The following is a 24293-nucleotide window of genomic DNA, read 5'->3' on the forward strand; positions in this document are numbered from 1 at the left end:
TGCATTATTGTACTATCCTTCAGTCTTGGTGGAGTGAGTCTAAACTACTGTGATAGTTCCTTACAAAGATCCATTATATATGTGCTTTTCTTTTTATCCCTTTTAACATTTCCCCCTTTTTTTCATTCTTTAAATTTCCCTGGAGACTACATTATGAATACCTGTATTCTGGTACATACACCACAACTTGTAACAGTACACATTTGTAAAACACCTTCTTAAGTGATCCACGTTAGTACCAACCTTTGGAACTGGTATTTTGTTTTCTGGAGAATTTGTGAATGAAATTAAGCTCCACCATTCTCCCACAAATGTGCTTTGTTCCTCTCGTCCATCTTAATTTGTGAATCTATTTTCTCTTAAGGGCAAACATTCTCTTGCACCAAACATTCAAGTTCACACTTTTTAAGTCCTTCCAGAATGTGGCTATAACCATAATATATATTGATTTTCTTTCCTTTTTAAATTTTGCTATTTTCCCATGGACATTTATTTAACATATGGGTGGCATCCAATGATAGTCCTACCAAGAGTAGATGCACTGAAGTCAAGAAACCTAAGTTATTTATGTCCATCGATTTCAGAGGGTCTACTCTGGGTAGAATCCAACTTAGTTGAATTCAACCCCACGTATTGAAAAATGGGCCTACCCTTCTTTTACATAGGATGCCCAAGGCATCTAAAACTACTAAAACCATCAGAAAAGTGGAAACAATAATAGCTAAGCATAAAACACTGAATGAAATCCAAATACCCAGCAGAATGACCAGCAGCTTAAATACTTTTTAAAAGGAGGGCTCTTCTTCTTCTTTGGCAATCACTCATAGTCTAGTAATATTGTCTTCCATGAACACCGTTTTAAAACTTAGTTTGTAAGTGACTGTGTAGGTGAATTCTGGATCCACACGTCCTTCCACACTGGGAACATTGGTTTCTGGCCGGGAGTTTGATCACAGTGTGGATTTGCCAAGTGTGCCTTCCTCTTAGCACGTTTCTCCCTTGTGTCCTGAGTTCGAGTGTCTTCAAAGCCCATGACACCTTTGGTAAAGGCTGTTCTCCAATTGGAGCACTCGCAGGCCAGTGTTTCCTAATTGTTGGTGTTTATACTACATTTTTTTAGATTTGCCTTTAGAGAGTCTTTAAACCTCTTTTGTTGACCACCAGCATTATACTTTCCATTTTTAAGTTCGGAATAAAGTAGTTGCTTTGGAAGATGATCATCAGGCATCCGTACAACATGACCAGTCCAACGAAGTTGAGAGGCAGAGGCAATAGGAGGACATATCAGGAATAGGGAATGACTTTCCATCAAGCTAGCTATTGTCCACACTGACTTGCAGTAGCTCACAGGGATTTTACATGCAACATATTTGCCAGCCCTGTCTGGAGATGCCAGTGTATGCAACTGGGATTTTCTGCATCCAAAGCAGATGTTCTGCCACTGAGCAATGGACCGTTTACCTCCAGAGCAGCTATACTGCAGTAATACTAACGAGGGACATCAGTCAGATGCCTGAAAACAATTAAAACCATTCCCTACAAAAGGAAACACCTTTCTGTAAAAGAAGGCCTGAAACTGGAGGTCGAACGACAGAGTAAGAGCGAATCAGGCATACCTAGGAAGGGCAGTCCAGAGCTCAAGCATGACAGAGGCAAATTTAGGGAGGCACGACCTGTTTGCCTGCACTGGGAACTAAGATGAGAGGGTGCTGCAGGGGAGCGTCGCAGTGGCAAACTTTGGACTCTCAAATTTCAGTAGTGCCCTGTACAACGCTAAAATTGGGTGGCTCTCTCCTCGCACGTTCTGTCTCACAGCATTGTTTTGAAGTCCTCTACAGTGCAGCACAAGGGACGTGGGTGGCACTGTGGGTTAAACCACAGAGCCTAGGGATTGCATATCAGAAGGTTGGTGGCTCGAATCCCCGTGACAGGGTGAGCTCCCGTTGCTCAGTCCCTGCTCCTGCCAACCTAGCAGTTCAAAAGCATGTCAAAGTGCAAGTAGATAAATAGGTACCGCTCCGGCGGGAAGGTAAACGGCGTTTCCGTGCGCTGCTCTGGTTCGCCAGAAGTGGCTTAGTCACGCTGGCCACATGACCCGGAAGCTGTACGCCGGCTCCCTCGGCCAATAAAGCGAGATGAGCACCGCAACCCCAGACTCAGTCACGACTGGACCTAATGGTCAGGGGTCCCATTACCTTTACCTTACACTGCAGCGCTACCCTAAATCCTCTTCTGGGAGCTGCACCAATAATGAACAATGGAAGATGAAAGGCAGGTGGAGGTACCAAATTTTGGCATGGCACAGGGTAGCCCAAAGTCTGCCACTGGACCTGACTTGAGAAAATATGTTGACAATGACCTATCAGAATAACCTTCAGAAGGGAAGCCTTCTGTGTAGGCTGTCCCTGTACTCTGGAAACTTGAGCACAAGGTTGGTATAATGTGGAGTCTCAGGAAAAGCCACAGAGGCCTGTTCTTGTCCTGTTTTTTGGTTAGCCTATCTGATGCCATTTTGCTTCTGTAGAAAACTGCCTGCTTTAGAATTTAGGAGGGTGAGCCACAAATATGTGAAGACCAGATAACGTTGCTAGGCGATTTTCAGGAAAACCTCCCTCTGCCAGGCAGCTGGCCCCTTCAAGGTCTCCAGGCAAGTGTCCTGTTTTGATCAGCGCAAGGAACCTCGAAAAGGGGAAAGGGAGGGGGATGCCTATAAAAAGTATGAACAAAGGCTATTTGGGGTGGCTTCACCATCACACTGGTGAGTGTGGCTTGCCCGCTCTGTTTTACTCAGCTGAATAAACGAGTGATTATGGGAGTCTCCTCTGTCTATGGCTTTTATTGGCTTTTCAGTGACCAAGGAAGGCAGCGTGGGCCCAATTAGCAGACACCAACAGTAGTGTGCAACAGGTCCACAACCTTGTGTGCACAACCACACTGTCTCTCCCCTCAGAATTTTAATTGTGTGGAAAGCAGTGCCTGGACAGGGCTTGATCCTTTCACAGATTCATGAACATTGGTGGATGGCAGAGAGCATGTAGGCAGGAAACTGTTTTGGGCTCTGAAACACAGAGGCATGTTAGGATGTAGTTCCATTCCACCTTTGGAACAGGCATGTGGAGTTGTTGTATGTCACATGTCTGTTTTCTTCCAGCACAGTCTGCTGGGAACTTCAGTTGTATATAGCTTTTGCCTATGCTTTTTGCTTGGACACGAAGGGAAGCAGACATGTTTTTCCTTTGTCCTGATGCTGAATAAAATGCTTGTAAATATGCTTATATATACCTCTGTCCGCTACTTCCGTTGCAAAGAGTTCTTATCTCTGCTAGCCTGCGTGCTCAGTCTCTAAATGTTTCTGAGGACTGAGTTGCAGCTTTTGATGCTGTTCCAAGAACCAGAGTTCGCCCGGCTGCCGGCCGGTGGGCTGGAGCCAGCTGGGGGCCTGCCAATTGCCCCTGTCTCCCAGGACGCATCCCAACAACGCATGGATGAATCCATCCATTTCAGTTTCTCTCAGTTTCTTTCTAAGTTCAGTTCTCCACATTGCCTTGGTGACTTATTTGTTCTCAAAAAGTCCTCACAAAAATTCATCAGCATGTCCACAGGCAACCTTGCCTTATTATACGCATGTTTGCAAAGCCATTTTTCCAATATAATGCATTTTTGTTGTTTTCACTAAAGTGCATAAATTCTATACATTTTTTACCACATTTTTATGCATTTTATACCACTGTATATGCATTTTTGTTCATATTACTCAGCTGGAGAATTGTGTTCCAAAATTCAGAGAAGTGTGGATTCCCAGGGATGGCTGAGATTCAGTTTCTGTATTTGGGGGGGGGGGGGACTGTGATCTGGGTAAGTTCATCTTTAAATCCAAACTGAATTGAATTCCTCCCCCCACCCCCATGGAACTGTGATGCTATTGCTACATCTTAAAACCACCATTTCAGGAAATTTTCAGGGTTTCTCCTCCCACACACTTAGTTAAATATTTTGCTATATAAACCTGCTTATACCTTCCTTCTCTGCACACCCATCCTCTGCAACAACACACTTCCTTCTCCAAGAACACTGTGTGAAATGAATTAATTTCTGCCTCACTCATTTCCAAGTAAACACCCAGGGGAAATTGTCTAATATCAACCAGAACATTATTGAGAAGAATTAGTATGTGGCAGTGTAATAAAGGATCATATTGAAACAAGCATTCAGCATGCAACTGAGTAAGGTCCCAGGGCAGGCTGCAACATTAAAACACAATAGTGAAAACAGTTGAATACAGCTTGCAATCTCAAAATATAAGGTTGGGGCCTAAAAATATAGACCTCAAGAGTAAAAAATCAGGGTCTAGAGTCAGGGGCATCTTACCCATAGAGGCTAGTGGCACGGGGCGCCAGGGCACCAAGTTCTGGAGGGCGCCAGGGAAGAGATGGAAGCTGGACGTGGGACCTCCTGGCATCATCCGCCTCTGCCATGCCACCTTGGCACGAAGCGGCTAGCTGAGCTGGGAGGCGCCACGTCCAGCCTCCGCCTCTTCCTGCTGGAGGAGCCGCCCTCCAGCCGCTGCCCACTTCCTCCAGCCCCGCCAGCAGTGCCGTCCTCCCTAAAAAAAGGTCTATAACTCTGGGAAATGGGGGGATGGCTGCCGGAGGGAGCTTTGCACCATGGCACCGGATATGCTTAAGACAGCCCTGCCTAGAGTGGCAATCCCCCATTTGCCCATGTTCAATATGTGTGACCAAACTTGGAAGGGACCCAAACACATCGCAAAAAGAGGGGGAATGGGGTAGGGCAGGGGCAGAAAGGGGTGTTTGCAGACTTTTCCCATGGTGTTTCAAATACAGTCATACCTCGGGTTATAGCTGCTTCAGGTTGCAGACTGCCAAAACCCAGAAGTACCGGAATGGGTTACTTCCAGGTTTCGGCAGTCGAGCATGCACAGAAGTACTAAATTGCACTTTGCACATGCGTAGAAACACCGACTCGCAACCCGTGCAGATGCGTAGACACGGGTTACAAACGCTGTGGGTTGCGAACGTGCATCCCACATGGATCATGTTCAGAACCCGAGCATCCACTGTATACATGATTTCACTTACATGCACAGTGCCTCAAAATGTAACTCCCATGTAAATGTGTGGTTGCCTGTACATCATTCAATGGAAGCTGTACTGTGAAGATGACAGACACACTTCTGTGGGGAGTGAGTTACATAGCGTGGGGTGACCACAGAGGATGCCTTATCCCACCCTGAACCTGAACCTGAGCCTCAGAGTGTAGAGGAACTACCAAGAGGGTACCCTATGCTGATCTCAGCACTTGAGAGGCTCTGTGGGAAAAGAGGTGGTCTTTCAGCTACTTGGGGCATGATTCATTTAGGGCTTTGTAGTCCTGCTTCCGTTGTGCTATAGCACAAGAGTGCCCTTCCAGGTGGCAAAATGCAGTAACTTGGGGAAAGCGATGGAGAACAGGTAATGGAATGGAATGGTATTTGGATGGTCCTGTACAAATCCACCACAAATAAGCTGTTATTGAACTGATGGTATGTTGCGGAAGACACTCACAAGAACCCACCAGTCTGGAGATGCGCTAGCACGTACACATATACGTACACAAATTCTTACGTCTGCAGGGAGGAAGTGAACAAGAAAGAACACCTAATGCAGAGGTGCAGGCCAAAGGTTGCCTATTTTTATGACTGCAGTTGCTAACTGTAAACTTCACTGTTGTCATGGTGAAGGAAGTAAAACAACAAACCAGGATTTAGTAAAATCAAACATTAGCTTGAGAAGTTTCCTGTTGGGGCTTGAAAAGCTGCATAAAGCATCATTCTCCCTTGTTATTTATCCTCTTTCTCTGGAAAGATTACAATCAATATCATCTTCTGTGTAATTTTATCCAGGTTGTTGTTATGGATTACTTCTTTTTTTAAAAAAAAAAGTATGACGGAAAAATTGATTGTTCTATTTTTAATGCTGATTTTTATTTATTTATTTATTTATTAAAAATTAAAAAATACAGGTAACAACACGACAAGATCTCACTAATTAAAGTTGCAATTCTATATCCACATCCCTGGGAATAAAATCATATTACTTCTGTGTAGATATTTATTTATTTGTTTATTATTAGTATTGCACTGTGTAGCATTGTATAGAGTTGCAATGAAAGAGGAAAATGAAACCCACCGATTATAGTCCTTATTATATTATAGTACCCTTGAGGGACAAATAGAGCAAAAACAACTTTATAAAGAAAATATATATCTGTGTTAAAATATTTCTACACCAGCTTTGATTGCATGTGTAAAGGTGATTCACAATTAAAAAAAAAAAAATCATTAACACCCCCCATCAAAAAAGATGAGTACAGAGCCAGTGCAAATTGCAACAAACTAGTATCAAAGGCTAACAAAGGCTAAGTTTTTAGAAGGCACTGAAAGGAAAGACCTGCCAATTAGAAACTATTGGGATGTATAAATTATGGACTTAAGTTTAGATGTAGATGTTGTATAGCGCTATCCTAGTTTTAAAAAATAACAACTATACTTCATTGGAATTTTTTTCAGAGTTTTGAGAGGTTTCTAGGAAAGCGAAGACAGGCACCACACACAGAAGAATGAGACATTTTGATTTTTTTTGTCCTGGCTGGCTAAATTTGCATAAAATCGTGGTGTCTAAAACGTTTAGTGATCCTCTGCTCTTTAGGTTGCTTGGGAGATATCCAGTTCTATGCTATACATGATTTCACTTATATATACAATTGCTTAGGAAGGTCTCGTGCAGGAATCTGTTGTCACTAAATTCAAAAGGACTGCTCATTAGCTTATTAGCCATGGGAGAACTTGGGTAGGACTAACCCCATAGGCAATGAAGGCAGAATATCTGCATCAGAAGTAATTGAATGAACCCACTGGACTCAATACAGACACATAGCAGAATTACCTGTCACAAATAGAGGCTAACTCTGCCTCGGGGGCAGGAGGCGGAGGTGGAGAAGCTGAGGATGGACACTTTGCAATCACAGGAACCTTTAATTAATTCACTGATTAATTTCTCTCGACACACCAGCAGTTCTCTCTAGCGATGTTGCTGAAGTTCATAACCAGCCCAGTTTGGAATGCAAATGTGCTTGGCTTGTGCTGTCCAGACGTATTCTGAATCAAGCAGCGTTCCCCGCAAAAGTTTTATCCGTATTAGAATGTAAAGCAAGATCCAAGACACAGAATGATCTATAACTTAGGCAAAGTTGCTTGTGTGCTCTCTTAGGCTCTTCTCCAAGCCATTATCTGTCTTAACTGTTTATAGTGAGGCTCAAAACTTTCCTCTCGGAAGCCTCTGTGTTTATGCAAATCACACGCTTGCTAACACAGCTCCAATAGCTCACAAACATGTACTGTTGTGCAGAACATCTTACTCCTACAGGTACACCTATTGAAATCTTGCTTGACATGGCTGCCAGGAAGCCGAGTCTATCCAGATTTCAAATCCCCACCTACCCACATAGTAGTTATTTTCAAATTACTAACTTGTGGACTATAAAAATTAGGTCTGTAATGCTGGATCTATGGTGATTCATTTACACAAGCAATTCACCACTTGATGCTCATCAAGCTATGATATGCACATGTGAAGCAGGTTCAAGAGATTGATTATGATATCTGAGAGGCTAACAGTGATAAGACAAAGCATGTTCTCCTTCATGGAGAGCACGTGTTGCGGTGGGGGCCGCCAGGACACTCCAAAGTTGGGGGCGGGCTAATTGTTTGTTGGCCACTGATGCTATAGGGGCTTCCCTTGTTGTTGGGAAGAAGTTAATGTTGCCATTTGTTGATTGACAGCCAGAAATGCTAAAACTCCTTGCATGAGGCTAGGGCTTCCTTTTTTCGACCGTGCATCGGATTGCCCGTCCCCCCCTCCCTAGAATTAGGGTTGTTCGCTTTGACCTTGCTATGCCTGTCATGGGGTCGTCTGCTCTTGGGGCAGGGGCTTGGTAGGAATTTTGTCCATCTGGCTGATTGGCTGGGGCCATTTGGTTTTTGCCTACTGCGTAGCAAATCATCACAACTTGTAAGGTTGCGGTTAGGCATTGGTTTGTGGTTTGGTTGGTTGAGGGGAAGCGGTTGAGTGCCTGCCCTTGGTAGGTTGAGTGCCTGCCCCTCTAATGCTGCTGCTGCAAGGGATTCTGTTAAAGGAATTGGGAGCTAACTGTTGCTTGTCCACTCTGTCAAGGGGGCTCGGGCCATAGCAATGAGCTCCTGGTTGCATTTGGGGTGAGGGCAGGTTCCCTGCTCCGCGTAACCCCCAAGTGTATTCCCCTATTCTGACTTACGCATTGCGCGGAATGTCAGTCTGTCCCCCATGGTGGGGGCAGATAGTCGCAACCAATGCCTAAGCAACCACTCACAAATTTGTATTTCAATAAAGTTGTGGCCAAAATTATGCCAAAAATCTTAAACAAAAAATTCTGTGTGATGTGTGAGTTATCGGGGTGGCCCTGGGGACCTCAACATGCAATAGCTTGATTCAGGTGGGGAGGAGGGTGGTCCAGTGGGCCCATATATACTTTGCATGCAGAATGACTGAAGTTCAATATCTGGCCTCTCCATGTTGTTGTTGTTGGCATCTGTCTGTCAATGGAGTGCACCTCTGGGGGTGAAGTCAAACCACTGTGTTAGCAGTACTGAAGTGACCTCCCTGGGTGTGGCGATCACACAGGGTCCCCGGATGTTTCACCGTCTATTGATCCCTGTGCCACCACTTTATTTCTCGCTGCCACCACCCAGGTCCTACCTGGTACAATACTGAGTCCAGTCAGGGTTAAATTGGAACATAAACTTCTGTTTATTTATTGCAGTTTAACAAGTGTGTGGTTTCATAAACGGTATTGGTCAATTACAATCCTAGGGTGCCTATCCAGACCTATAACTTCCACTCCCTGCTCTCACTCACTAAACCACCTCTCAGATATTTACTTGTCTTCCTAGCCCCTAACTGTTCCTGACTCAGCTTATTTCGCTACACTAACTCAACCTACCCACAGACTCCCAATTCACTCCCACTCCAACCAACCACACAGCTCCCAACAAACTCCTCTCTTTGCCCCTCCCAGAGCTGTTTTTATAGTCCCTCTGACTCCACCCCCTGGGTTCTGATTGGGTAACCTGTTTAACTATTTCACCTCCAGCACTCTCATATGTTAACATCACACTAGGGCACAAGCCTTGGCAGTGTGTATGGAGGTTCTGAACTGCCCAGACAACAAGACTCCCCTCTCGACTTTACAGATGTGGGCCAAATGAAACCAGAGCAATATGTTTGGCACCAGCTTGGCTGCAGGAGTTGCCAGATAGAGATGTACAAGGTGCCATCCAGCCGTCTTAGGGACTCCACTCAAGATTTGTGCAGGGTTTCCTCCTTAACATTTGCTTCTCCCATAGATATCCTTCAAGGCAGTGGAGATCAGGGCCGGGTTTAGGTTTGATAAGACCCTAAGCTACTGAAGGTAATGGGGCCCTTTAGATGTCCTGCTGTCCTTTGTCAACAACAAATTGTCGCTGTTTTTGTGTTGAATATATGCTATATGGTAATTTATGGACCTAATAGGTATCTAAAGCCATTTGCATGTATCAAAATATGTATTTTATCAAAGTAATTGTTGAACTTATATTCTGGAAATGCACATCTAGTTTTATCTCCTTTAAAAATTTTGGGGGCCCCCAAGAGAGCGGGGCCCTAAGCTATAGCTTGTTTAGCTTATACAGTGGCACCTTGGGTTACAAACGCTTCGGGTTACGTGTTTTCAGGCTGTGGATTGTGGGAAACCCAGAAGTACTGGAAAGGGTTACTTCTGGGTTTTGCCGCTCGCGCATGCGCAGAAGTGCTAAATTGTGCTTTGTGCATGCGTAGAAGCACCAAATCGTGTCATGTGCATGCGCAGACACAGCACTGCAGGTTCCGAACACTGCAGGTTGCAGACGTGCCTCCATCACGGATTATGTCTGGAACCCGAGGTTCCACTGTACATAAATCCGGCTCTGGTGGAGATTTAGGGTCAGAGCTTATCTTCTCCTAGATGGGCTACCCTTCTAGGTTGATGAGCCCCATCTGCCCCTTGACAATCTATGTAGTGATGGGAGAACACCTGAAAAGTTGGTGCTGGTCATTGTAGACAGAGCTGGGTAAGCCAATGGTCTGTATCATTATAAGGCAGTTTCCATAATTTCCCATTACCAAACATTTCAACTTAAACCTACAAATGTATTCAACTGTTTGCAATTTTCTTTCATATAGAGTATAAATTTGCCCCAGTCCTTTTGGAACAAATCATCATAGCGATTCCGAATCTTCCCCGTCAGTTTCACCAGCTCCACGTATTCGACCATCTTTACTTGCCAATCTTCCAATGTAGGGAGTTCTTGTTGCTTCCATTTCTGGGCCAGGAGTATTCTTGCGGCCGTTGTTGCATACATGAACAAATTTACATCTTTCATTTGGATTTCCTCAATTAACCCCAACAGGAAAGCCTCTGTTTTTTTGCTGAAATTATACTTAAATATCTTTTTCAATTCATTATATATGGTATCCCAAAAGGCTTTAATCTTGTAACGTGTCCACCACATATGCAAGAAATTAAGGAGCCGATTTACTTATAAGTAGGTGATTGTTAAAAGATTGATTTAAAGTAAAAAAGTGAACTTAGGAATGTGGAGAAATTGGTAATGAGATATGGAAGTCTGTTAGAGGGAAGGAAGGAGGTCGACGTTTTATGTAAGCAATGTCTTAAGTTATTTTTTTATACTGAAATGTAATAAAATATGGAAAACTTAATAAAAATTATATTTAAAAAATTAAGGCAGTTTCCAAAGCAGGTGTTTATATTCTGAGTTAACTTAGCACACAAAGGAGTTAGAAGTGATAGCTGCTTATGCTAGCTGCCCCCTGCCCCCTGATGCCAGCCCTGTTTCCCTCCATGAATTGGAGGGTGATCATCTACAGTGGGGATGTGAACCCCACACAATACGGAACCCTGGAAAATTATTCAAATACCTAAGGATACAGTCAATTAAGAGTTGGATGTTCGGGGGGGGGGAGTCAAATGATACTGTTAAACAGAGAGGGGTAATAATGGATCATCCCATCTGCTAAGGATTGAACAAGAATCAGCAACAGTACATGCAAATGCTAAAGACAGCATTTCTCATTCATAATTTGCACAACTGAAGTCCTTAATGATGGTGAATACTAGGAAGCGTGTCACAACCGTAAATAAATAGTCATTCTTAACAACAGTTTTGATGTGTCTTTTATGCTCACAACAATTTCTTACGATATCTGATTAAACTGTTATGCTACAACGATCAACCCAAGGAAATGTCAAAATACATATTGTTTGTATCACTCAAAGCAAACCTAAAGAAAAAGGGGGGGGGGGGGAGAGCAAGTGAAATCCTATCAGGAATGATGGTGTTTCAGAAGGTAGGCTGATTAAAGTCTAATTAGCATGTGTTATCTTTGAGTGATACAACTTTCAGTACCTGTGAGCTCTGATTGTGCATCAGAGCAGGACATTTGTGAACATTAATGATGGCAGCTCTGTTCTGGAGATGCAGAACAAACAGTATTAAAGAATAGATTGGTTTTGACTTCATTCTCATGCAAGAATTATTAAGGATGACGCTGAAATCCACTTCATCTGGAATGCAGGGACCACACTTAATTCAGTATGTTTGACTCTGTACTAGGGTGTGCATGTGTATGTGAAATCCAGTTCACCTGATCTGCTGCTTATTTTGCAACATCAGTCAGTTGTAGCTGGTGTCCATTGGGCTGGGCAGGACTGCTGGGTACTCACAGGGGCCTTGGCCAACTCTTCTGGTTTTCTCCCCATCCTTTTCCCTTTGCAAAGTGTGCTGTTGACATTCCTTTCTCTGTCTCACTTCCCTTGCCTCTCCTATCTCCCAAGAAGCTTGAAGGATATGTTTGTATGTTAACTGGAACAACATCCTTTTATGACTATTTGTGCCACTTTCAGGGTTAGAAAGAGTTTCTTGTTTATGGCCTGGGGAGCATATGGCTGTAAAATGCAGGCATCTTGCACAGAAATCAAACCTTTCCCTTTCTGCATTCTATCTAAAAGGTTAAATGCAATTAAAGTGAAACGTTATTAAAATAAAAAATATACAACTTGGGTTTCTAGTTCTTATATCACGGGCAGTTAAGCATTGCAGTTGGAGCGACTTTTAGCACCTAATTAAACTGGAAAGGGTCTTACTTTGCTTCAAGAAGGTTCCCTCTGGTCACAGTTGATTGTCTGCTGGGAGAAATGTTTGGCATGACCATAGGAAGCCAAGCATATCCAGGTTTCAAAGTCCCATGACCCACACAGTAGTTTATTTTGAAATTGCTAGCATGGGGGCTATAAAAGCTTGGTATATATGGTGCTGGATCTATGGTGAGCCATTCACGCAAGCAATTCACCAATTGAAGGGCTCATTCAAGCAATGATATGCATTTGTAAACCAGATTGAGAGGATCTGAAAGGCAAATGGTTAGGGAAACCTAGGGCTGTTAGGAGGGCTTCAGGAAGGTGAAAAGCACAAGCTATAACATATGGCAGTGGAAAGATTCTTTGTTCTTTCACAGTTTCACTACCTTATGTAACAAGATTTAGTAGCTTGTGGTTAGTGTCATAAAACCAACAGATTTAGGGCACTGTAGAGCATCTATTTTTGGGCAAATGATATGAATCTCCAGGGTTCAGGCTTATTTTAGGAGATAGAAATAGGTCTGCGAATTCAGAGGTTTCTCTACCAGATGTTCAGGGAGCTGAGCTTATCCAGATAATGTCACCGAGGCAGCAAGAATAACTGCTTAAGTTAGCAGAGACTTCACAAATGAAAAATAAGATGATCTCAGAGAGGTGTTGCTCTGTGATGGCGGGAAAGTAATGCACAGGCTGGGGAAGCCATTTCGAACTCCAGTTTCCAGCAAATGCAATTTTGTTCCCATGAATATCTATTTTAGTAAAAGAGACTTTGCCGGGGTTTAACTGCAAATTGACACAAAGGAGGTTTGAGCAAAGGGCAAAGCCTTGTCTGATTCCTCTGAACCTCTTCCCCGGAATATGTGATAAAGAAAAAGAAATGCATCCATTTTAAACTAAATAGACAAGGGCTCAAAATTATAATAGCCAGGGTTTCTCAAACATACAATAGCCATGTACCCCTTTTGGGTGTTTCGTCTTACCAGCTTACCCCTTCTTGGGCAAATATCATTTTGGGGTGGTTTTAATGCTACTATTTTATCTCTTTATATGCAGCTAAAATGACTATGATAAAGTAACATGGAAAAAAATATGCAATGTACCCTTTGAAACCCTTCTGTGGACCCTAAGGGTATGCATCTCACACTTTGGGAAACATGATGCAGTGGATAGGATGGCTAAGCTTTGACATTAGTTCAAATCTCTTCCCAGATAATCTGAATAGTTCCAGGGCATTCCTGTCTCTCATCTTATCCAAGTCCATTAGAGTTTATTTCTGTGCTGCCTTTTGATCCCCTCCCTGCCAAAAAGCCCTCAAGGCCACTCACAAACCTTAACAAATATACAAAATTCAAGCTATAAAATAATCTTTGCCAAATCCAATCAGTACCTTAAAGCACAACAATAACAGCAACAAATGATAATACCCACATACACCCATCTCTTCCTTAAAAGAAGAGATCAGTCTCCCAGCCCTTAAAAAATAACAATGAAATGATGAGTGACCTCTTCAACAACAACCTGCCTTTCAGCATATATGACACCATAGTTTAGGGAGGATATTGACAAGCTGGGAGTAGTTGTATTCTTGTTGTTATTATTATTATTATGTTCATGTGTGTAATAGCTGTTCGCTAGACACAATAAATTGAACTGACTGACAAGCTGGAAGGCGTACAGAGGAGGACAACCAAGATTATTAAGGGACTGGAAACCAAACCTTATGAGGAATGGTTGAAGGAGCTGAGTATGTTTAGCCTGGAAAGGCGGAGACTGAGAGGTGAAATGATTGCCATCTTCAAATATCTGAAGGGCTGCCATGTGGAAGATGGATCAAGCATGGTTTCTCCTGCTCTGGATGGTAGGATACAAGCCAGTGGATTCAAGTTACAAGAAAGGAGATTCCAACTCAACATCAGGATGTACGTTTTGACAGTAAGAGCTGTTTGACAGTGGAATGGACTCCCTCGGGAGGTGGTGGATTCTCCTTCATTGGAGGTTTTTAAGCAGAAGTTGGCTGCCCATCCAACTAACTCACCCACAAACACAAGCATGTGCTTTATCTGGGATCACATCCACACCATATATTTAAAATAGACATTATTTGTACAGTGGCACCTTGGGTTACATACGCTTCAGGTTGCAGACTCCGCTAACCCAGAAATAGTACCTCGGGTTAAGAACTTTGCTTCAGGATGAGAACAGAAATCGTGTGGCGGCGGCACAGCAGCAGCGGGAGGCCCCATTAGCTAAAGTGGTGCTTCAGGTTAAGAACAGTTTCAGGTTAAGAATGGACCTCCGGAACGAATTAAGTTCTTAACTCGAGGTACCACTGTATTGCATAACACAGTTCAGTATTCCCTCAAGCACCTGGGTCTCTCTGCAAATCCTTTGCAGTCAACTGCTTAACTTTTCCAGGGGTAGCAAACAGCACTTCTTCTCAGCCTCTTAAATTCCAATTTGTCTTTAGAAGGTGAAAAGATAAACCCCTTGTTCCTGGGGATAACAACACGACATACTTAAAAACGACAAGGCCTACTTAAAGGAACAGCCACAATCATTTTACCAGGGCTATCAGAAAGGCGAAACATTATTTCAAACTAATAAGCTTGCTTGTTGCAGTGAAGTTCCCCCTGATGTGTCATTTTAATTGCAGATTAGTCTTGTTCCTGGACCGCCATAGATAGATTCGCGAGACAGACGACATACATCATTAATTGCATTGTGGAGGGGGACTGCATATCAAACAGTGGCTTTGTCTGACCCGACTCCTACACCCTGTCTGGTTGTTATGAAATTGTTGTCAAATGCAAAACAATGCTAAGGAACACTGGAAGTGAGATTACTTTTTTCCCCCCTCCTCCAGGCACCGTAAATAATATTATAATACATTTCCATATGCAAAATTTTTACAGCAGCATCCAGGACTGAAGGATGAAAAGACTGGTGAGAGCAGATGTGCTAGTTATACCACCCTTGCTATGCTCTGCCAGGGTGGGAATTCCAGTGTGGGGAACTGCCTTTTGCAGTTTAGTTGGATTTTTAAAACCTTCTTCAGCAGAAAAAATAAATGCATTTTTCTTTTCCTTTTTTTTTTGGAGGAGGGAGAGACATTCTGCTACCTACCCCAAGCCAAATTTCAAGGTGTCTTGAGGTGGCAAATAGGACCATCCTCAGAAGGTGGTCCTTCTTGTGACTGGGCCCCTGGACACACCTCTGACTAAGTAGGCTTCATTTCTAAGTCTAAGTTTCATTTCTCTAAGTAGGCATCATGGGTCACAGCCAATCAGGAAAGGGGTGGGGGTGGTTAAGGAATTATATAAGCATCAGTGCAGGAATGCCCTAGGCACTTGATTGGCACTGCTGAACACCCGTCCTCTCGCCCTTAGTGTAAGTTCTCGGCTTTGCTTTGGACTATGTGTGAGTCACCTGTCTTGAGACAGGGGCCAGGTAGGAATTTTTATCCATTTGGCAAATTGACACTGGCCACTTGGTTTTTCGCCTACCCCCTTAGCAATCGCCACAACTTTCCAGGTTTGGCGGTTAGGCATTGGCTTAATTTTGTGTGTGGAGGGGAGGTGTGGCCATCACCTGCCCCTCAGTGATCTAAAGGTATTCCGTTAAAGGGATCTGGGGGTCACGGATCTTGTCCAAAGTCCGCTTGATGGGCTAGGGCCATGCTGAGATCACAGGAACCTTGTGGTAAGCTTTTGTTGGGCAAAACCCTGATGTTGCTGCCCCAATGGGTTTACCTACATAGACACTGCCAACTGGGGCAGTAGGCCCTTATAGTCTTCAGCCATTGCCTATGCCAATACCACTCACATTTAATTTCCAATCAATAAAGTTGTGGCCTTAATGTTACCCATCAACCTTAATTCTGTGTCCGTGTATAGTTATTTCACAGGGGGCTGGCTTGGGGCCTCAAGACACAAAATGCTCCACAGCAATTTGTGCATTTGGTCAGAAGAAGGGAGCTGGGATGACATCCACACCATAAATTTAAAACATGCTTATGCCACTTTAACAGTCATGATGAATTCTGGGAACTGTAGTTAAGGGTGTTGATGTCTCGGAGGTACAGTTCCCTGCACCCGTTACAAACTACAGCTGCCAAGATTATCCATGGGCTTTAAACCAGAATAAGAATGCTCTAAATGCAATGTGTGTATGTGACCATAGAATCTGCTTGTTTAGATCAATTTTTATTCGAAAAGAATTCATGGGGCATTCAGTACCCCAATGCTTTTATATTGCTTGGGTAAAACAAAAGTATCCCAAATAGAGGAATCAGCAGGGAATTCATTGATGCATGGATAAATGTGTCTGATACATCTTCATTTTCAGAAGGGAAACTCAGGAAGAGACCTTAAAATTGCTTACGTTGATCATTTTCATTGGATTTTCTTTTCTCTCCCCCCCCCCCTTTTTAAAAAAACTCCAGTACAAGAATTCAATTGCAATCCTTGGGATTTATTCCTCTATTCCAACACTTTTTGAAAGAAAAATATACAGGGGAGAGCTGCAAATGGCTGAAATATGGGTGTGGGTTTTTTAATTGCTATGCATGAAACAATATTCTAAAAGGACTATGTTATACATTTACCTGTGTAAATTAAGAACATAAGAAAAGCCCTGCTGGATCAGGCCAAAGGCTCATCATAGTCCAGTGGGTAACAGGAGGCCTCAGAAATGCACACAAGAAGAATATGAGCTTAACAATGCTGTGTTAAGCACACACACTACACTTTCAGCAGTCAGCTGCAGCGGTTTATGGCACCACTGATCAACTGGTTCTTTGGCATAACCCCTTAGTTCTCATCCCATGCTGTAGTCTTTGGTGAAGTCTAAGAGTATGTACAGTAAGTGTGGGGCCAGCTCAAGAAATCTTGCTGCCTGAGGCCAATGAACCTCATCACCCACCTCAATACTACATATAGAAGCTAACTGAACTAGCAGTTGGGCTTCAGTGCTGATGATTCTCCACCACACATGAGGCAACAGAGCAGATTAGGGGGTGACCTCACCATCGCCTCCCTTCTCCGATCTACAGGTAAGTCACCCTCATGCTAGTAGCAGGAGGGCAGGCAAATGCTTCTGCCTTGCCCCACTGACTGCTTCTGCCATGCCTACTGGTAAAATTGACACCATGTAAATAAAACAACTGCATATTCTTCCTCTTCCCCACTCCCTCTTTTTCTGTTACCTTCCTTCTGTTGCATTATAGAGGAGGAGACTTTTTACACCTTGCACCACACTGATGATGTGCTGCCATAATTTACAGTTAATAGATAATGGCTTGTATCCAGAGTACTGTGAGCTTTTGGGTTATTCCAATGGGGCTCTTCTTTTGGTCTGATGAGGAACTTTGTGGTGTTGATAGGAGGGAGACAAGAGTTGGAGGAAGGATGGCCAAGAGGCAGGAGGCAAAAGGACATGGCGACAGCTTCCAACTAACTCTTCAAATATCCAAATGGCTGTCACATGGCAGGTGGAGCAAGCTTGTTTTCCTGCTGCTCCAGAGGGGAGGACCCAACCAATGGATTTAATTGACAAGAAGGAAGATTACAAATAAACATCAGGAAGAACTTTCTGATGGCAAGAGCTGTTCAACAGTGAACATGCTACCTCAGAAAATAGTGCACTCTTCATTACTGGAGGGTTTGAAGAAGAGGTTGGGAATTCTTTAGCAGTGATTCCTACCCTTGGAATCCCTTCCATCTCTACAGTTCTATGATTCAGTGACTCATTTCACCAATTCAAGGCTTTTTACACATGCAATAGAACCTCTTCCCTTTCAGTGAGCAACATTCATTTCCTAATTAACCGAAATGCCACATGCTGGACAGTTGATCATTTGTCAGAAAGGCTGGTTGATGTTCAGACTCGGTTCACACCAGCAGTTAGAGTGGCATTCTGCCTGCTCCAGAGCCAACCCTTCTTATTATTCATTTTTAAAAGCGGCAACAACTTTGCTTACCTGCCGAAACTCCTTGAGATCAATTTTGTTCCCCACCAGCACCACGGGGATGTCATAGGTATGCCGGACACGATAAATGAGCTCCTTGAATTCTGCAGCTTCTTGAAAGGACTGTCGGTCCGTGATGGAATAGCAAATAACGAAGCCCTCTCCACCTCGCATATATTGGTCTCTCATGGCCGTGAATTCTGCCTGCAGAGTAACATTGAGATGCTATATAATTTAGCAAGCAAAATAAAGAGCCTATAAAGAACAGAGTTGCTGAGAGTGTGCTTCTAAGGTAATTTTTTCCTCCTTTTTTCTATTTCAAAAGTGATTTTGTTTACCGTTTTAACTAGCAGAAAAAACACAGGTGATTCACTTCTAATATTCATAAGGCATCCAGGTCTAATCCTCCACCCTTCTTTCCCTTGAATTATTTTTGTTTGTCTGGTTTCTTACAGTAAATAATGCAAAACGGTTGGCTGATTTTATTTTATTTTCAAAAGAAGAATATTTGAATTTGGATGCATATATGTTTTTTCTTCTTGTTTTTCCATTATGTCCGTCTCTCTGCAATAGAGTCCAAAAAAAAGGTAACCCAATAAAGCTCACCATTATTACAGTTTCACAGACCTGGAGGGCTTTTGAGGTTATATGAAGCTGTCTCATTCCAAATCCGATCATTTCATAGGAAGTCGCTTTATACTGAGTCAGTCCATTGGGCTATCTAGCTTAGATCATCTGCAATGATTGGCAGCAGATCTCCAAAGTCTCAAGCAGGAATCTTCCACTGCCTACTTTGGGGTGATGAGGATTGGACCTGGGACATTTCACATGCAAACATGTGCTCTATCATTGAGCTATGGAGCTTCCCGGTGATTCACTCACTCAGACACACACACACACACACACACACACACACTAATAAACAAAGCTGCACTTCTGTCCCCTGTATGGAAAAAGCAGAATGGGACTTTGCAAATTACGACAAATCAATTTGGAAATAACATAGATGTAATGTGTATGGAGCATGTTCCAATTCATGAAACCCTCTTCAAACCTTGCATTTTGAAGAACTGCCCTCTTTAAGAAGCGTTCTCTATATTTGCTATGTTTTCAATTTTTTTCAGAACAGAAAACCTTTCTTTCTTTCTTTCCAAACGACAGCAGCAAGCAACGCTTCTTTACTAATTAAGCAAAATGCCACATTCGTAGCAGGGAGAAATCAAAGGAGACATTAGCATTCAGGATGCACTGAATATGAGCCACATTGTTATCTCATGTACACATGAACCACAGGAAATGTAATGCTAAAAGTGCTGAACAGTATATTGTGGAATAGGCAGGTCCCACACAGGAGCGCCAAGCGAAGTTTTGTGTTTAAAACACTATCAGTATCATTGCACCAAGGGGAGAGGATTAAAAAAGAAGTCTGGATTGGGGTGGCCAATATCTATGCTTCAGAGACTACTTCATTCTCCAAAAAACACTGTCCTGGACTGGAGATCCAAACAGCAACCTAAATTGCCCTACAGAATGGTCATGTTCAAAAGTTAAAACCCAGAAGACTTCACAGATAGCCTGAGGTCATCAACCGGGGATGCTGAACAAGGAACATGTGCCACACAGAAGATTCCACTCCATGAAATTAGTTGGTGGTGGTCTTCTGTGTTTCAAGATTGCACAAGAGATCATTAGGAAATACAAAGGGAATCTTTGCTACTTGGATGGCAATGGTCCCGGGGAAGTACAACCCACTGACATGCGAAGGCTCTTTATATTCGACTAGAAGGCAGGAAAGGCAGAATTCATACTGGAATATTTATACAGAGACGCCATCTGCACAAAACAGCTGAACACTTGTAGGTTGCTGGTTGCCAGGGCAAGCAAAGCTGAAATAGCAGCACTCGGAAAACATGATTTCGGTCTTCTCATTTTTTCCCCCTTAACAAAGTTTACAAAGAGAGACGGCAAATGGGAAAACGGATGAAGACAGCAGACAGCAGGTGGTATCTAGGACATGTGCGCAAGCAAATGCCATCTGTTCCTGGGCTTAAAGACTGAAGAACTGGACGAAGGATGTTCCCAAGAAAAGACCAGGCAGGCAACTGGCTGACAGTCTCCTTGGGACTGCTCCCAATTTTAGGGTTCTCTGAATTGGTTCCATTTCACAAAATCAATACTCCTGCCCACATCTGCTCAAAGGTACCAGTAAGTCCCACACAGTAAAGGTGTTTTGGGTTGCAACCTCAATAGGTGAATCTACCTATGGCTTTCCCAAGTCAGCATTTTTATTCTTTTGCACACAATTCCATTGTGTTTCTTTTATATGTTAAGCTAAAAAGTCTCTCAGGCGGGAATGGGGAACCTCAGACTTGGAAGCTTTATATGGCCCCCAAGACTCGATCTAGGCCACATAACTTTCTGAGCCACATCCCTCACTTTTGCACCCTCCTTGAGAACAGACCTTAGGTTGCATAAGCACAATTTTGCATTAGTGTCTATGATGAACTCTCCAAGGTGCTGATTATTGCCTTCACTGGAACAGACATGCCTAGATGCTATGTGTTGCAGGAGTTGGGAACCTCAGACCCAGACTCCAGTCCCCTCTATTTGGCCCTCAAGACTCTCCCCAAGTGACACACTTTGCCTGCTCTACTTTACACCCTATATTCCTGGCTGGAATATGTCCTTGAACTCTGATCATGCTTCTTGCTTGCCTGGATGGAAGATAGAGAGGTATATGTGTGTGAAGAAACTAGCCTAATATACAAAGGTAAATTTTACATTCAGTGTTCTAGGTATTTAAAAAATGTAAAGTGTATTTTTTCTTGAAATGCACATTTACATGTGTATTGCGATATGCTCAAACTGCGAATCACAACTTTTGGAGAAAGCAAAAATTCCACATTAATGAATTGCAGACCAGATCATTTCTTCTAGGAATATGAAAATATTGAGTTCCTCCAGCCTTGGTTCTGGACTCATCCCTTAAACAGAAGGGGTGGCGGTGCTCCTTCCCACTTGCAGTAAAACAGTTCTGTGCAACAGTGTCCCGCTTGGCAAATTTTGTCTTTCATCTTAATGTGAATGGCTTTTTCCTTAAGGAGAAACACCTTGATCATTTTCTCTTAGATGCAGTCAGTGGAGCAAGATTCACTGTTGAATCTCCTTAAAGAAAAATAAAGTAAAAAAGAAATCCAGCTTCATTTGGTTTATTACACACTATAAACTATGTGCTCTCTTCTCATCTGCATGCAGGATAGTATAAAATGGATTTTCACCTTAAATCACAAAATGCATCATTAATAGTAAAGGGAACGGATTAATAGCTCAGTCATTATGTTTGAGGAAAGAGCAGAAAGGACTGGAAGGAGAAGAAAAGGTCCCGAAGGAGTTTGAAGGTGATAGCTTTTTCTGGTAAGTATTGAGTCCCTTGAGACCTGTGGATCTTCTCTTACTTTGTCCTTCTCCTACGCTCCCCTTTCTGAACAAGGTATCTATGTATAAAAGTGGGATTTCAACATTTCATTGTTTTTTGTCAACATCTCATTACACTCTGGTATAACCAAGAAGCAGGATAGAGAAGACAAAAGCTCCATTGTGGCGAATCTGCTTTGAATGTAGACGATCCCAGGTCCTGCCCCAGGAATGCTCACTAGATTCCACGAGGGAATAGTCATACCTCAGTGGTAGAACATTTGCTTCGTGTGCAGAAGGTCTAAGGCTCATACCTTGACATTTCCAGGTAGGGCTAGGGATGTCCCCTTGCTTGAAAACCTGGTGAGACATTGCTAGTCAAGGTGGACAATACTGAGCTAGATGGACGAATGGTCTATTTCAGTGTAGTGAAAGACCTTAGCTCCATGGTAGAGCAAGTTGCATGCAGAAGATCCCTGGTTCAATTGCTGGTATCCCCAGATACGGCTGTGAAAGACTCCTGACTGTAACCTATTAATGGGTGATATGTGGTGTGCCATGTAAGATTCCAATTAAAATAAAGGTAAAGGTAAAGGGACCCCTGACCATTAGGTCCAATCGTGGCCGACTCTAGGGTTGTGGCGCTCATCTCACTTTACTGGCCGAGGGAGCCGGCGTACAGCTTCTGAGTCATGTGGCCAGCATGACTAAGCTGCTTCTGGCGAACCAGAGCAGCACAAGGAAACGCCATTTACCTTCCCGCCGGAGCGGTACCTATTTATCTACTTGCACTTTGACGTGCTTTCGGACTGCTAGGTGGGCAGGAGCAGGGACCGAGCAATGGGAGCTCACCCCGTCGCGGGGATTTGAACGCCGACCTTCTGATCGGCAAGTCCTAGGCTCTGTGGTTTAACCCACAGCACCACCCGCGTTGTAATTATTACCATCCAATGTTGGAAATGTAGGTATTGAGTGAGGATTTACCACTCCCAAGCCTATGATGTATTGCTAGATAGACAGATAGACAGATATAAACTTTTTTGAATTTCATTATATTATTATCATCCGTATCTAATTAATTATTTGCAATGATTAAATAATAGTTTTCTCTTGGCATAATTTGCCTGTAAATAAGCACCCACACTCAACAGCTGATACCATTTCCATTGCATCACTGAACTGACATTTTCCCCCAATCACCGACCTTGGAAAGAAATTCTTATTTTGAAGCAATAATGCAACAGGTGGGAAAACAGTTTGTGAAAATTATTTTTATTTCATTAGAAGAAGGCATTTTAAAATATAACTATTGCCCAGAATACAATTATGTGGAAAGCTGCAAGAAGCTTGGTTTGAAATATGATTTATATAGTTTCTTGTAAATACTGAATACACTTCACTGTAGATTGTACACATCTTTAGGGTTTTTTTTGGGGGGGGTTGGGGGGAACTGGGATCTTTTGTTCTTCAGGTAGTTATGCAAATAGGACTTTTACCTCTATTAAAAGTGTCCTGATTGCACTTAGCCACTATGAAACTGCACTTAACCCTTGTAGATTGCCAAAATGTTCAATATCATCATACAGGCTTAACTCACTAGATATCCATTAAGATAAACATCAAATGCGTTTACTTTCTATAACATCTTTGAACACTGGAATGCAAAACATTAATTAGCATCAATAAACAAGAGCCCACAGAGACAGTGCAGGACAGATACAATGATTGCCATTATCAATGTTCAATCTCAGGGAATATGATGCTTCAAAGGGGGGGAAGAAAGCATCCTAGCTCCCTGCCAGTGAGTTAATAAGATCTACCTTCTGTTTCCCATTCCTCTGACAACAATAACAAAAGCAAATGGGAGTCTCTGTACCTTGGAACAGATCCTCCACAACTGTTAGGTACATTTTCAAACAGTCTCTTGATCTCCTGTTCCTTTTCTAAATGCACCTCCCTAAACACAGTCACGCAACACACTTCGCTGACTGCACACTGGTGATTGCCAAGGCATTGTCTAGCCAACACCCATTGATGTTATCAGGCAAAACCTGGCAGTTTTGGGGAATGTGGCTCTGTGTTCAGACTGAAGTTCTCACCTATAGAGGTGGTGGTGGTGGTGAGAAACCAGTGTGGCAGCCGCAAGAGTATTGTTAGCCCAGAAATGGAAGCAAGAAGAAATTCTGATAAAAGAAGAATGGCAGATGAAATTAATGGACTATGCAGAATTGGACAAAACAACAGGAAGGATTCGAAACCTGCGGGACCAGAGATTTACAGAAGATTGGAAGAAGTATATGAATTCCTATGCCCCACAAATAATCCAGAGATGCATTTTAAATAAAATGACACATTCGACTCATGTAAAAACACGCTGATTCCCAGACCATCCACAGGCCAGATTTAGAAGGCGATTGGTCCGGATCCAGCCCACGGACCTTAGTTTGCCTACCCATGTTTTAGAGCAGCGGTTCTCAACCTGTGGGTCCCCTGATGTTGTTGGACTACAACTCCCATCATCCCTAAGCTCTGGCCTTGCTAGCTAGGGATGATGGGAGTTGTAGTCCAACAACATGTGGGGACCCACAGGTTGAGAACCACTGTTTTAGAGGAAGGGGAGTTCTCACCTTACTATACACACACACAC

The 24293-nt window shown here is 43.0% G+C and overlaps 1 protein-coding gene across 2 annotated transcripts in view; it reads right to left on the reverse strand.

Moving 5' to 3' along the window:
* RIT2 (Ras like without CAAX 2) overlaps positions 1–24293 on the reverse strand; it is a 259864-nt gene that overhangs the window by 148054 nt on the left and 87517 nt on the right. For both annotated transcript variants that reach the window (XM_080973684.1, XM_080973683.1), the window contains exon 4: positions 18245–18436. In XM_080973684.1, coding sequence (XP_080829810.1) covers positions 18245–18436 — 192 coding nt within the window. The remainder of the gene's footprint in view (positions 1–18244; positions 18437–24293) is intronic.

This window comes from Podarcis pityusensis (genome assembly GCF_964106645.2).
Source record: "Podarcis pityusensis genome assembly, chromosome: 11".
NCBI classification, from domain to species: Eukaryota; Metazoa; Chordata; class Lepidosauria; order Squamata; family Lacertidae; genus Podarcis; species Podarcis pityusensis.